Source organism: Lithobates pipiens, unplaced genomic scaffold (assembly GCF_037356315.1).
Source record: "Lithobates pipiens isolate NorthernLeopardFrog02 unplaced genomic scaffold, aLitPip1_a1.2 Scaffold_25, whole genome shotgun sequence".
NCBI lineage: Eukaryota > Metazoa > Chordata > Amphibia > Anura > Ranidae > Lithobates > Lithobates pipiens.
Genome location: NW_027507787.1, coordinates 223,919,653 through 223,935,258, shown reverse-complemented (window position 1 = coordinate 223,935,258; position 15,606 = coordinate 223,919,653). Strand labels below are relative to the sequence as shown.

At 39.5% G+C, this 15,606-nt stretch overlaps 1 protein-coding gene across 2 annotated transcripts in view; it reads left to right on the top strand.

The window, feature by feature from the left end:
- Positions 1-15,606, top strand: part of LOC143930916 (alpha-2-macroglobulin-like) — a 299,885-nt gene that overhangs the window by 229,849 nt on the left and 54,430 nt on the right. For both annotated transcript variants that reach the window (XM_077455603.1, XM_077455602.1), the window contains exons 20-25: positions 1,382-1,508; positions 4,521-4,642; positions 6,507-6,567; positions 9,215-9,298; positions 9,871-10,047; positions 13,794-13,875. In XM_077455603.1, coding sequence (XP_077311729.1) covers positions 1,382-1,508; positions 4,521-4,642; positions 6,507-6,567; positions 9,215-9,298; positions 9,871-10,047; positions 13,794-13,875 — 653 coding nt within the window. The remainder of the gene's footprint in view (positions 1-1,381; positions 1,509-4,520; positions 4,643-6,506; positions 6,568-9,214; positions 9,299-9,870; positions 10,048-13,793; positions 13,876-15,606) is intronic.

Below are 15,606 nucleotides of genomic sequence, written 5' to 3'. Positions count from 1 at the left end.
TTTTTATTTTTGGACTTTCGAATTTTCAAACTTTCGAATTTACGAATTTACAAATTGTGAGTTGGCCTAAATGTTTTTACATTTCTTTATTGGATATGTTTTATAGTAGAAAGCAAAAAAATTTTGTTTTTTTTCTCCAGATTTTCAGTCTTTTTTTTTGTTTATAGCGCAAAAAATAAAAAATGCAAAAAATGTGTTAACTTTCGCTTTATTTGTTTTTGCACTATAAACAGGAAAAAGACTGAAAATTTTGAGAAAAAAAACAATATTTTTTTACTTTCTGCTACAAAACTTATCCAATAAAGAAATGTAAAAAATCAAATTTCTTTATCAGTTTAGGCCAATATGTATTCTGCTACATATTTTTGGTAAAAAAAATCTCAATAAGCGTATATTGATTGGTTTGCACAAAAGTTATAGAGATAAATTTATGGATTTTTTTTTCTTTTTTACTAGTAATGGCAGCAATCAGCAACTTATAGTGGGAGTGCAACATTGCAGCCTGCAAATAGGACACTAAGTGACACTTTTTTGGGGACCAGTGACACTCATACAGTGATCAGTGCTAAAAAATATGCACTGTCACGGTACTAATTATACAAATTTTTTATCTGAAAAAGTTTTGTTCAGAAGAGCAACAAAAGTTTGGATCCTTTTGCAAGCATTGTGCCGCTTGCTAGCACGTCTTTTCAATAAATCTTTTCTTTAATTACGCTATGGGCGCATATTTTTTTAGCTTCCACCATATCCTTTATACTGATGGAGTAATCCTGATTGGATATGTGCCTGGTGTCTGGAATCGTATTGATGAAAGGGATTTAACAACCATTTATTTAATGGTCCACTGGATCTGGTAAGAGGCTCATCTATATGGTGTCACTCGATGGTGCATGCACAGAAAATTGGGAGTGTGGGGACACCCATATGAGAAATGGAATGCGGATTTAAATTTTGAACCTTATTTTATACACACGTCTTTAGAACCTCTGCAGATTGGTTCTTCTGGACTAATTTAATATTGCCACTTTTTTTTTCACTTTATATTTATTGATTGTCACTTTGTTTTTCACTTATTTATTGCATTTGGTGTATCACTGCATCACTCTTTTTTTTTATTTAGCGTGTGTTCGCGATTGCAGGTGGCCGGCGGCCACCGCGACTGTCGACCACGTCAATCGTGTCCCCCTGCCGTGCATCGGGCGCGTGCCTCTGGCGGCACTCGCACGTCTGCTAAGGCTTTTAAAGGAGCCGACATACCTGTACGTTGGTTCGTGCAGGGCTGCCAACCTGCCGCAGTATATGTATGTGAACCGGGCAGGAAGTGGTTAATGTGTACACTTTATTTTATGATCTTTTTTTAACATCATTTTTTTGATGACAGATTAAAGTCACGCTGAGGCCCACTGAGGAGTTGGAGCAGACACCTTGTACAGACTGTACCTACAGCAGCTGCCTGTGTGCAGAGGAGAGCAAAACCTTCTACTGGAACCTGAGAGCCACCAAACTGGGTGAGAAGGGATTTTCCGACCCAAGATTAGACATTGTTTGTTTTACCAGTATTGCTAGGATAAGGAATGGGCAGCAAATTCTCTAGTGAACCATGAGCAAACATAAAGTTACTATTTTTCTTTCACAATAATCTACTGAGGCATTCTACCCATAAACAGGAAATGGTGGGACATATTTATGGGGAGGCAGTACATTTTTTTTAGAATAGGGTTTTGTGGAAATGTGAACAAGAACAAGCAGCATCAATCTAAGTGCAGCAATAAGTTAACATGTTTAATGTAAGGTAATGCACTTATTAAAAGCAGAATAAAAGCAGGCACATCTTAGTCCAAAAGTCAAATGGGAGACAGGATCCAAGATCAACCATCCAGACAGCATTGCAGGATCTATCTATATCTATGGTGCCGGTGGTTTCTGGGGTCCTGGGCTGGAGACTGCAGGGCGCAGGTATTCGGTTGGAAGGCTCCAGATGCCTGATGAAGGAGCATGCATGCTCCGAATGTGTGCACGTCACAGCATCACCACACCGTGACCTAGAACCTTCCAACTGAGGACTTCCTCCAGCACCCTGCAGTCTCCAGCCCAGGACACTGGAAACCACTGGCACCACCGAAATTGATCCTGCAATGCTGTCTGGATGGTTGATCTTGGATCCTGTTGCCCATTTGACTTTTGGACTAAGATGTACCTGCTTTTATTTTGCTTTTAGTAAGTGCATTACCTTACATTAAACATCTTAACTTATTGCTGCACTTAGACTGGCACTGCTTGTTCTTTTTATGTTTCTGCCAGAGGTCCTTCTACCCTTCAGCAAGCTGCCTTCCCAGTGCTAACTACACCCCCCTGTGGTAAACCACCCAGGCTACGGACCCCCATCAAAAACCTTTACACCTTTATCAGAAGTCTTTTTTATGCTTATTTTTATTGACTTTATGATATTTTATCTCTCTGGATTTTTGGACTATATGTTCAGATCTCAGACATTTTTACCCTTCCCCCAATCCCACAGATGACACAACCTATGGTAATACCACCTTAGCGCAACAATTTTTGTGTTTCTTTTTGTGGAAATGCTGGTTTCAGTGGGTTCCTGCAATTTAATAAAAGTGTTTCCAATACTAATTGCCATAAGATTAATGTTATTTTCAGAGACAGATTTATACTTTTTGCCCAACGATGCAAGTTTTGTGTCACCACACTACTATTATAGTTGACTGGCTAGTAGCTGTATCACATTAGCAAGATTAGATGTCATAGCCAGACAAGGTAAAAGATAGACATGTGCACTACCGAAAAATGTGTTTGTTTTCGTTAGATTTTTTATTTTTTTTTGGGTTCATTCGTTATGATCGCAATTCGTAAATTCAAATATATGTATATGTGAAAATTCGTAAATTCGTAAATTAAAAAATTTGAAAATAAGAAAGAAGATCCGAAAATTCAAAAGAACGAAAATCCAAAAATTCTAAATAATAACTGTAAAAGTATATATATATATGTTGTGCTTAAAATAAACCAATGGTGTCAGGATAATAATATAAAACCTGACTAGCGAACAAAATATACCCAAAATACATTGAGTAAGCAAGTACATTGATGGGGGGAGGGTGGAATCCAGATGAGAAGAAAGAGAACAAATCCTGTATTCATCCACCGTCACCAAAGAAGCGAGGAAGAGGAGGAAGAGGAGGTATATAGGAGTCCCCAATTGAATGGTGTTTCACTCTGTGAGTGGGTTCCCTTACCAGAACTGATGGACCCCCCTTAGTGGCAAGGTTATATGCGCATGCAGAGGCCAGTGGATCTCCTCAGTCACCAGGATCTTGATGCTAGATCCAGTCTCCACACCAGTCAGCAATAAGGTATAGGAGGAATTTCCCACTAAAAATATCACTTATAAGCCCTCAGGCCGTAAGTGTAAAAAAGGAGGGAAAGCTCAGATAGTGTAGTATATTCAATAATAAAAAGGCTTTTATTGTTAAAAAATAGAGCGCAACAAGCGGAGTCATCCACACAGTACATAAAACAGCCACCATGCTTAAAAAGTAACACAGAAAAAAAACGAGCGCTCGTGTACCGGAGTCACGTGGGGCGTGTTAGTGTAATGGCGTCAACGCGTCGTGGCACTGCCCTAACTTCAAATTAATTCGTATTCGTTATGTTCACTAACAGCCAAATTTGAAAGGAAATTCCAATACCTATAATGTAATAGTTAGTTATTATTTCAGATTTACAAATTTTAGAATTTACAAATTTTCGAATATTAAAATTTACGAATATTCAAAGAAATCCATTAAAACGGGTTTTGTTAACGCATTAAGGTGAAAAACCTGGAGACTTTATGAACCCTTTCAAGAGTTTCTACAGAACCAATTTTGTTATTTGAATTTTCGAAAATTCAAATTTACGAATATTCAAAAAAATCCATTAAACGGGTTTTGTTAACACATTAAGGTGAAAAACCTGGAGACTTTATGAACCATTTCAAGAGTTTCTACAGAACCAATTTTGTTATTTGTATCAAGGACAGAAGAATTATGGTTTACAATTGTGTTAAATTTGGCGAGGGCAACAAGATCAGAGTAGACACCACATCCCAATTTTTATGTTGAATGCATAGAAAGAGGAAAACTGCGTGACTTTAAAGGTGTCAAAAAAAGAAAATATAATTTTTTAATTATAAAAATATATTTTATTAAAAACAATAAAAATATTATCATAAAAGAATTCTGTGTTGCATTTCAAATTCAAATTCATTTCATATACAATCACTATCACTATACTATCACTCTATGGGTTTCGCTTCAAATAAGCTTCTTCAGAACAATATTTTTATTGTTATTGATAAAAAATATTTTTATAATTAAAAAATTATATTTTCTTTTTTTGACACCATTAAAGTCCCGCAGTTTTCCTCTTTCTATGCATTCTTTTTTTAATTTGTTGTTAATTTAAAATGAACCTTTACTAGCTATATGCTTATATGTGATGATGACTTCCTCTTCTCCCAGGAGAAGTAAACATTACAGTGAGAACTGAGGCTGTGAACTCTGAAGAGTTGTGTCAGAATGAGATACCGATTGTCCCCAAACAAGGGGCCATTGATACCATTGTGAAACCCTTACTTGTACAGGTAAGTGACTAGAAACTGAGCTACATTACAATTACTTAGCATTGTTTAGTTTAGGCTTATCTAAAATAATTGATTATTGATAGGGAGGAGGAGACTAGCCATAGATGGATGACTTTGATACACTGACCACTAGACATGTGCACTGCCGAAAAATTAGTTAATTTTCGTTTCATTCGTTTTTTTTTTTTTTTTTTTTTGTTTCTCGGGTCATTGGTTATGATCGAAACAAATTATTTCAAATAAATTCCTAACTTCAGAAACATTTTAATTTGTTATGTTCCATTCGTTTAGATGCGGTATTTGTAAATTAAAAAATTTGTAAATTTGTAAATTCCTAAATGCAAAAATTCACATATTCTGAAATTTGAAAATCTGAAAGTTCGAAAATCCAAAATAATAACTAACTATTAAATTAAAGTGAAGTAACCGATCAATTCAGTCTATTATTATTATTATCAGTTATGTATTCCTTTGTCTAGTCCCTATAGTTTAGCTATCAATCTATTATGCCAAGCACATGTTATTGTTAATATCACAATAATACCACCCTTGGCTATGAAATCAATACACGGTCTAAGATCAATCGAATCTCATTTATTTCCCAAGGAAATAATACAGCGTGCATAAGGTATCAATAGAAGTTACAATAATACATAGCATACAATCAAAGTACAATATAAGCCATACTTATCCGACCTTCGCAGCTACGCCTCATGATGGAAGTGAGAGGAGGCCGAACGCATGGTTGCAACCCTTTTTGTTAAACATACCTCAGCCATACCACACCCCATAGCCCATCCTACTTTTCCCGTAGACCAATCAGCGTCTCTGGGGCGTTTCCTCCCCCAGGCTAACAGTACTGCCATACTTGGCCTCTGGGGGGCAGTGTTTGCCCATGAATTGCAACTGCTCCGACTGGATTGCCATCTTGTGGCTCGATCTCGGACGCCCCACCAGCTGTCCTTTGTTCTTTCAGACAAGTCGGCACCATATTGTCTTTGAAGTTCAGTACATTCCAGGTGGGCTGAATAGAACTCATTCTGCTATTCAAATTGTGTCACATTCCTTGCTTTTAAACATGTGAGACTGCCTGGCATCAATATGGCTGAGTTCGGCTGTACAAACAGCTGTGTAGATGTATAATATTAATTCCTGTTTGATTCCAACATAAAGGTATTGTAATTTCCTTTCAGATTTGTCTGTTTATCAACGTAACGAATACAAATTTATCTGAAGTTACGATTTATCCGAAATAGTGAATGCCGCATCTAAATTAATGAAAAGTAATGAATTAATAATAATAAATAATAATATTAATACGTTTTTATTATTATTGTTATGTATTAACATTAATTCATTGCGTTCCATTTGTTTAGATGCAGCATTCGTTATTTTGGATAATTCGTAACTTCAGATGAGTTTGTATTCTTTACGTTCACTAACAGCAAAATTTGAAAAGAAATACCTATGATTTAATAGTTAGTAATAGTTTTTGGGATTTTTGTTCTTATCTTTGGATTTTCATTCTTTTGAATTTTTGGATTTTCATTGTTATTTTCGGATTTTCGTATTCGGAAATTCGCAAATACGAAAATCCGAAAATTCATAAATATGAAAATTCAGATGATGTGTACAAGGAATTTCGAAAAAACAGGATAGCCTGCTAGATTCATCTTCCAATTTAGAATGTGAAAACTGACATTTCTTGTACCTTTAGTATCCGAATAGCATCCTAACATTAATAGAAGTTACAGTGCAAAACCATCTGTATTTGTATTCTGTATCGGTTCAGTAGCAGCATGTCTTCTATTAGTCGTGTGTTCTAACATTGTGACATCTTTGTCTGACTTATTTCTTCTGACAGCCCGGAGGAGTCCTGGTGGAGAAATCACACAGCTCTCAGCTTTGCTTCAAGGAGGGAGAAGGTGAGGACACCATTATGGAGAATAAAGGTCAAGGGGTGAGGCTTAAGTTGCTCACAACAGTGTTTTTCAAAATCAGTCCTCAAGTACCCCCAACGGGCCATGGTTTCAAGTTTTCCTTTACTTTGCACAGCTGCTTCAAATCAATTTCAGTTTTATCTAAGGTACGTTCCCAAAACACGTCCTGTTGGGGGTACTTGAGGATTGAGGTTGAGAACCACTGGCTTACAAGATAGATTAAATGTCACCTGGACTTAGTCTAGGGATGAGACCGATGTTTTAATCAAACGTAAGTTCGACTCGAACATTGGTGTTTGCCTGTTTGGCGAAAAGCGAACAATTTGGAGTGTTTGCGGCAAAAATCAAAAGCTGCGGAACACCCTTTAAAAATCTATGGGAGAAATCAAAAGTGCTAATTTTAAAGGCTTATATGCATGGAATTGTCATAAAAAGTGTTTGGGGACCCGGATCCTGTCCCAGGGGACATGTATCAATGCAAAAAAAAAGTTTTAAAAAGGGCCATTTTTTCGGGAACAGTGAAAAAATAAAAGTGAAATATTCCTTTAAATTTCATACCTGGGGTGTGTCTATAGTATGCCTGTAAAGTGGCGCATGTTTCCCGTGTTTAGAATAGTCCAAGAGCAAAATTACATTTCTAAAGGGAAAAAAAAAAATTTAAAAGTACTTGCGGTTATAATGAATTGTTGGTCCCAGCAATACACATAAAAGCTCATTGATAAAAACGGCATGGGATTCCCCCACAGGGGAACCGCGAACCAAAATGAAAAAAAAAATGCATGCCCCCCCCCCCCCCAAAATCCATACCAGACCCTTATCCGAGCAAGCAACCTGACAGGCCGCAGGAAAAGAGGGAGGACAAGAGAGCACCCCCCCCCACTGAACCGTACCAGGCCACATACCCTCAACATGAGGAGGGTGCTTTGGGGTAGCTCTCCCACCCCCCCTCTTTTCCTGTGGCTTGCCTGTTTGCGTGCTCGGATAAGGGTCTGGTATGGAATTTTGGCGCAGGATTCCCCTTAATATCCATACCAGACCTGAAGGGCCTGGTATGGAATTTTAATTTTGGTTCGAGGTTCCCCTGTGTGGGAATCCCATGCTGTTTTTATCAATGTACTTGTATGTGTATTGTCAGACCAACAATTCATTATAGCCACGAGTACTTTTAAATTACTTTTTTCCTTTAGAAATGCAATTTTGCTCTCGGACTGTTCTAAACACGGGAAACATGCGCCACTTTACAGGCATACTATAGACTATACATTTTTTGCATTGATGCATGTCCCCTGGGGCAGGACCCAAGTCCCCAATCACTTTTTAACCACTTCCCAACCACTTCCCAACCGCCTCACTCCGATATACGTCGGCAGAAAGGCATGCACAAGCAGAATCCCGTACCTGTACATTGCCCCTTAAGAGGTGGTGGGGGCGCTCGCATGCTCGCGGGAAGCTCTGTGAGTCCGGTCGCGAGTCCCGTGGACTCGATCGCCCGGGGGGACACCCGCGATCACCTCACGGAGAGGAAGAATGGGGAGATGCTAAAGTAAACAAGCATCTCCCTGTTCTGCCTAGTGACACTGATCTCTGCTCCCTGTGATTGGAGTAGAGATCAGTGATCTGTAAAACACAGCCATGCCCCCCACAGTTAGCAACACGCCCCTAGGACACACTTAACCTCTACACTGCCACCTAGTGGTTAACCCCTTCACTGTCAGTGTCATTTACACAGGAATCAGTGCATTTGTATAACACTGATTGCTGTATAAATGACAATGGTCCCAAAAATATGTCAAAAATGTCCGATGTGTCTGCCATGTCGCAGTCACAATAAAAATTGCTGATCGCCGCCATTTAGAAAAAAAATAATTATAATAAAAATGCCATAAACGATTCCCAATTTTGCAAATGCTATAACTTTTGCGCAAATCAATCAGTAATCGCTTATTGCTGTTTTTTTACCAAAAATATGTAGAAGAATACGTATCGGCCTAAATTGAGGAAAAAATCGTTTTTTTATATATTTTTATATATTTTTGGGGGATATTTATTATAGCAAAAGGTAAAAAATAAAAATAATGCGTTTTTTCAAAATTGACACTCTTTTTTTGTTTATAGCGCAAAAAATAAAAACCGCAGGGGTGATCAAATATCACCAAAAGAAAGCTCTATTTGTGGTAAAAAAAAGGACATAAATTTTGTTTGGGAGCCACGTCGCACGACCGCGCAATTGTCAGTTAAAGCTTCCCGGGACTGAAGTGGTTAAGACAATACCATGCATATAAGCCTTTAAAATTAGCACTTTTGATTTTTCGTGTTCGTGTCCCATAGGCTTTAACGGTGTTCGTGTGTTCAAACAAATTTTTTTGCCTGTTCGCCTGTTCTGCTGCAAACCGAACCGGGGGGGGGGGGGGGGGGGTGTTTGGCTCATCCCTATTCTACTATCATGTAAAGTTACATGACACAGGTTCTATCCCATCACCACTGTAGACAAAGGTAGAAAAAAAAAGTACTGGCAGGAATTTCATTTATTTTTTTTGTTGTAATCATTTAAATGGTCTGATTTTTTTACATTTGCATTAAGTATGTGCATGTGATTTTTGTGGTCGATTTATCTCTTATGTCAATATTGCAGAAAACACTAAGACCGAGGAAATCTCTCTAAAGATTCCTAAGAACATTCTGAAGGACTCTGAAAGAGCTTATGTGACTGTGCTGGGTGAGATAAAGAGCTTTACTTATCACCAACAAATGTAGCAATTTAGAAGTATTGCACCTTAAGCCTAGTACACACAATCAGAATATGGTACAAAAAAATATCACTTTCGAAGTAATCGTACGATCGTTAGTACACAGCTTTCTTCTGAAATTTTCTAAAGGGACAAACACAAAAAATGTTTCTCATACGATACCGGATCCTACAATTTTCATTTAATCAGCACAGTTTTCGTCCGAAAATACAATACGAATAGACTACATCACTTCCGAATTTTTATTCTTTTGTATGACAATTTTTGTACTTTTGTAACCTCTTTGTTTTTGATATAGAGACTAGCATGCAAAAAAACAAAAAAAAAACGGATGATCATTCGTCCGATAATTTTATTGTGTGTGCTAGGCTTTAGGCTGAGACTTCTGACAGGCTAAATCTATTTCAATACTTTTTTTAACTGATCATCACAATTCCATTCCATAGATCAACTCTTTAGCCTAGTCATCAAGATGGTGCAGAACTTGTTTTTTGTTTTCCTAACGTTTATTGAACTTCTTGCCTATACTTTATCCTTACAGGAGATATAATGGGCACAGCATTGCAGAACCTGGACCGTCTTTTGGCCATGCCACATGGGTGTGGAGAGCAGAACATGGTCCTCTTTGCCCCCAACATCTTTATTCTGCAGTATTTGGAAAAGACTCATCAGCTGACTGATGAGATCAAGAGCAAAGCCATCAAGTTCCTGGAGAGCGGTGAGACTTTATTTGTAGTACGGTGACTTATTTATAAAAAATAGCAAAAATGTCCTATTTTTTCCAATATAAGTTTAAAATATGAGTGTGAACAGTGTGAACATTTGCAATGCTTGGCAGGTAATTAGACCATGAAGTAGATGTGGTTAAAGTGGTTTAATCTGTACTGAAGTGTAATTTTCAGATTTTTCATCTCCAAACCCCAACCCTCAATCACCATACAGAATGCATACCAATGGGAACATTTTAGCGACATATAAGTGCCTGGTCAAGAGGAATATTACAAATTAAAGTAGCATGTTTTTGTCTAGTAATACACTATAGTAGGGATCTCCAAACTTTCTAAACAAAGGGGCGGTTTATTGTCCTTTAGGCTTTAGGGGGGCTGCACTGGGGCCAACAGAAGTGGGAATTTTCCTGGCATCAGTGGAAGTAAATATCACCACATTTGGTATTAGTGGGAGGAATAGTGCCCCATTGTTGGCATCATTGCGAGGAATAGTGCTCCATCCTTGGCATCATTGGGAGGTATAGTGCCCCATTGTTGATGTCATTGGGAAAAGAGACCCCCATTGTTGATGTCACATGGCTGATGAAGGGGTCCCTCGTGACTCGGAAACATTGCACTATACTATTTTATAATGTGATCTTATTTGAATAAAAACAGTTCGGACGAAATTGATGCTCGTTGGTGCGCTGGTTATCTACTTTTCGCTAGACATGTGCAGAGTAAAATATTTCGTTTCGGAATTTCGTTTTCGTCCGAAAAATTTATTTATTTAGTTACTCCCAAAATTCGTTTTTATTTATTTAATTTTTCGTTCAAAAATTGCATTCGTCTGAAAATCCACATGAATTACGGTCGAATCTGTCTTTGAAGGCTTATGATGTCTGTCGAATGTATAAAGAAGATTCGACGGAGCTAGTATATAGCATACTTCGTGTGACTTTAGAACCCTATTAAAGTCTATGGGACTCCAACGTTCAAAATCTAAAGTGCTAATTTTAAAGGCTAATTTGCAAGTTACTGTCCTAAAAAGTGTTTGGGGACCCGGGTCCTGCCCCAGGAGACATGTATCAATGCAAAAAAAAGTTTTAAAAACTGCAGTTTTTTTCGGGAGCAGTGATTTTAATAATGATTAAAGTGAAACAATAAAAGTGTAATATTCCTTTAAATTTCGTAGGGGGGTGTCTATAGTATGCCTGTGAAGGGGCTCATGTTTCTGGTGCTTAGAACTGTCCCTGCACAAAGTGTCATTTATGCAGGAAAAAAAGTCCTTTAAAATCACAAATCTGATGTAACGGAAACCTGCCTGTGTTACATTAGAGGGGTGCTTGGTCACCCATATGTCACGGGGAACCCCCCGGTTTCCCCTTGCGTCAGAGGGGGGCGGGGTCAGGTGACTGGTGACCCCGCCCTCCGCATATAACAAACGTCAGGCCGCTGGAATCCCTGCAGTGTCTCCTCCATGGAGACAGAAGAAGGATGGATTCGCTGCGCTGATTCAGATGAGCCATCGCTGGACCCCGGAGAGATGATCGTCCGTCGCTGGATAGCAAGAGTGGATTACCACCGCTGGAATCTTTTTTTTTTTTTTTTTTTTTTTAATAAAGGAATTTTTCAAAAGTGTGTTTGTCCTATTAACAATTTTTTACACTTTCTTTGTGAAATGGTAGGGGTACTTTTGTACCCCCTTACCATTTCAAACAGGGGGTTCTGGGGGTCCCCTTGTTAAAGGGGGCTTCCAGATTCTGAAAAGCCCCCCGCCCGCAGACCCTCACAACCACCGGCCAGAACAAAACACAGACCCCCAAAGCATCCTCCCAATGTTGAGGGCATGTGGCCTGCTACGGTTCAGGAGGGAGGGGGGCCGCTCTCTCGTCCCCCCCTCTTTTCCTGTGGCCTCCCAGGTTGCGTGCTCGGATAAAGGGTCTGGTATGGATTTTTAGGGGGACACCCACTGCAATTTTTTTTTATTTGACGCGGGGTTCCCCTTAATATCCATACCAGACCTGAAGGTCTGAATGACTTTCAATGAGTGTTCTCTGTATTACGGAGCCGACAATTCATAATAGCTGCAAGTGATTTTATAGGACTTTTTTTCCTGCATAAATGACACTTTGTGCAGGGACAGTTCTAAGCACCACAAACATGCGCCCCTTCACAGGCATACTATAGACAACCCCCCTACGAAATTTAAAGGAATATTACACTTTTATTGTTTCACTTTAATCATTATTAAAATCACTGCTCCTGAAAAAAAGGGAAGTTTTTAATACTTTTTTTTGCATTGATACATGTCCCCTGGGGCAGGACCCGGGTCCCCAAACACTTTTTAGGACAGTAACTTGCAGAATCTTTTCTCTCTGTCAAATCTTTTCTCTCTGTCGAATATTTTCTCTATATAATCTTGGACTAATAGAGGTAAGGTTAGGCACATTCGACCACAGGTTCTATAGACACAGATTGTTGTCAGAGTCATGTTGAATCTCCTATTCTATATCGAACTGTTGTAACAATGAAAATGAAAATAAAGCATTTATTTATGTGGGATTTTTCGTTTTTCGGATTCTGTGCTTTCGTTATTGTTTGTCAAAACAAAAACGAAAATAGCTGAAATTCGGACGAAAATGCATTCGGACGAAAACGAATGCACATGTCTACTTATCGCACAGGTTCCAGTATCCAGGTGACAGTCGCTACAGCACCCAGTACCTTAAACCGGAGTTCCTGCCTGGGTGAAAAAAAATGAAAAGTCAGAAGCTACAAATACTGTAGCTGCTGACTTTTAATATAAGGACACTTACCTGTTCAGGCAGCCCATGATGTCAGCACCCTAAGGCAACCCGTCCATCGGCTCCGGGTGCAGGCATCGATATCCTTACTAAGGGAAACAGGAAGTGAAGCCTTGCGGCTTCACAGCCTACTTCCTACTGTGCATGTGCAAGTCGCGCTGCGCTTTATGAATGGTCCCGTCTTCTACTGGGACACAGACAGGTCCCAGAAGGTGACAGGGGAGGCGGGCCAAAAAAATGCAGAAGTGACGTTCGGTGCTGCGGCCCTGTGGGGCGGAAGTCCCAAAGAAAATACAAGAATTTTTTTTCCAAAAACAAGGGGAGTAGGGTGTGATTTTGGTTTCTAAAGGAGTTACATTTTTGTCTGGAACTCCACTTTAAAGAGCCCATTCCAGGAACGCGTGCAGTGGGAATATGCACTGTAGTTGGCAGAATAGTGTCTCATAATAGTGGGAAGAATAGTGACCCAAGGGGCGGATAAAGGCAAGTAAAGGGCATCCGGCTCTTGGGCTCTCGGGAGACTACTGCACTATGTTATAATACATTTATTCTTGATGCAGCCTTTAATGGAAGGAATAATACCATCTAAAACAATTTGGTAACACACCATTGTGTTGAGAACTTATTTTCTATGCAAAATGGTTATTTATAAACCTTGGCATGGTGGATAAAGTAATTTTTATAGTGTGCATTAAATAAAATATATCTTGCCTTATGTTTGTTTGCTATACAGACACTTCTACTTTACAGCATTCTTAACATAAACTAAAGTGTGTTATTAGCTGGCCTACAGTGTGGTAAATTATTTGGAATCTATAAGATGGTGGTATTTGGGAACGCTTGATGCTTACATACCTAATGCTTGTTTTATTACTAGTGTTACAGATTAAATACATTTATAATAAAACTTTATGAATAGACATTATACATTATGTGTGTATTTTGTTTAGGATATCAGCGACAGTTGATATACAAACGTGATGATGGATCATACAGTGCCTTTGGAAAAATTGACCCCCAGGGTAACACATGGTAAATGCCAAAACCTAGATCAATGATTTCCAGTTCAACAAAAACACACACATACACACACACAATGTTTTATATTATACAGTGTCTCACAAAAGTGAGTGCACCCCTCACATCTTTGTAAATATTTTATTCTATCTTTTCATGTGACAACACTGGAGAAATGACACTTTTCTACAATGTAAAGTAGTGAGTGTACAGCTTGTATAAATTTGCTGTCCCCTCAAAATAACTCAACTCTCCTGGTGCCTTACCACGTGATCATCTGTCATCCAATGACAGCTGATGACGTGATGTAAACAGAGGCTTGGTAATCGTTTTTTTTTCTTCTCACGTTGACAGCGTGAGAAGAAAAAAAGCAGATCGCCAGCTTCTGTTTGCAGGGACATCGCTCTCGAAGAGGAAGAACCTTTGTGCCCACCAGTACTGCCTGCCAATGCCAGCAATCAGTGCCACGAATCAGTGCCCACAGTACATCAGTGCCACCTATCAGTGCCCACAAGTGCCACCTATCAATGCCTACCAGTGGTGCCAATCAATGCCTCATCAGTGCCACCTAGCAGTGCTGCCTATCAGTGTCACCTTCCAGTGCCGATCAGTGCCCATCACTGTCACCCATCACTGTCCATCACTGCCATCCATCAATGAATAAGAAAAATTACCTGTTTGTAAAATTTATTAACAAAATGTATTAACAAATATTTTTTTTTAACAAAAATCGGTCTTTTTTTAATTTTTTTAACAAAGTTAAAAACGCAGAGGTGATCAAATACCATCAAAAGAAAGCTCTATTTGTGGGGAAAAAATGATAAAAATTTAATTTGGGTACAGTGTTGTATGACTGCGCAATTGTTGTTCAAAGTGTGACAAAAGAGTGCTAAAAGCTGAACATTGGTCTGGGCAGGAGGGGGGTTTAGGTGTCCAGTATGCAAGTGGTTAAGGTCTGGCAACAAAAGTACACCCCTAAGTGAAAATGTCCAAATTGGGCCCAAAAGTGTCAATATTTTGAGTGGCCACCATTATTTTCCAGCAATGCCTTAACCAGGGCTGGATTAACGTAGAGGCTATTGAAGCTGCAGCTCCAGGCCCCTACCTTAATATAGGCCCAGCCACCCAAAAAGAACACACTGCTCATGAAAAGCAATGGGCCAACAGAGTTCTCCCCTGACGGTCCCTGCATTCCGCATGCACCGCCTGGGCAGGGTGGTGGGACTGATAATGGGCGCCGCATGAGCAGTCCTAACGGAAGCCTGGTGCACGCCAATGCAGGGCTCTTGCAGAAATCTGGGGCTTCCATAGTGTTAGACCTGCTCGGCTGCACTCTTTCAGCTCAGAGAGCACGCCAATGCACGGCCCTTACGGCAACCTGGCAAATCAAATGCCAGGCCATGCAGTGTGCAGAGTATGGTCTGAGCACAGACAGGCTGACCCCTCCACCCCTTCAACTTCTGCAGCAATGCTGGCAGCACTCATGCGTCCATTTCCCTAAGACAAGCATTGAAGCACGTGCACTCAACCTCTTTGGTTGACCATGGCGAGGCCTGTTCTGAGTGGAACCTGTCCTGTTAAAACGATGTATGGTCTTGGCCATCGTGCTGCATCTCAGTTTCAGGGTCTTGGCAATCTTCTTGTAGCCTAGGCCTTCTTTATGTAGAGCAACAATTATTTTTTTCCAGATCCTCAGAGTTCTTTGGCATGAAGTGCCATGTTGAACTTCCAGTGACCAGTATGAGA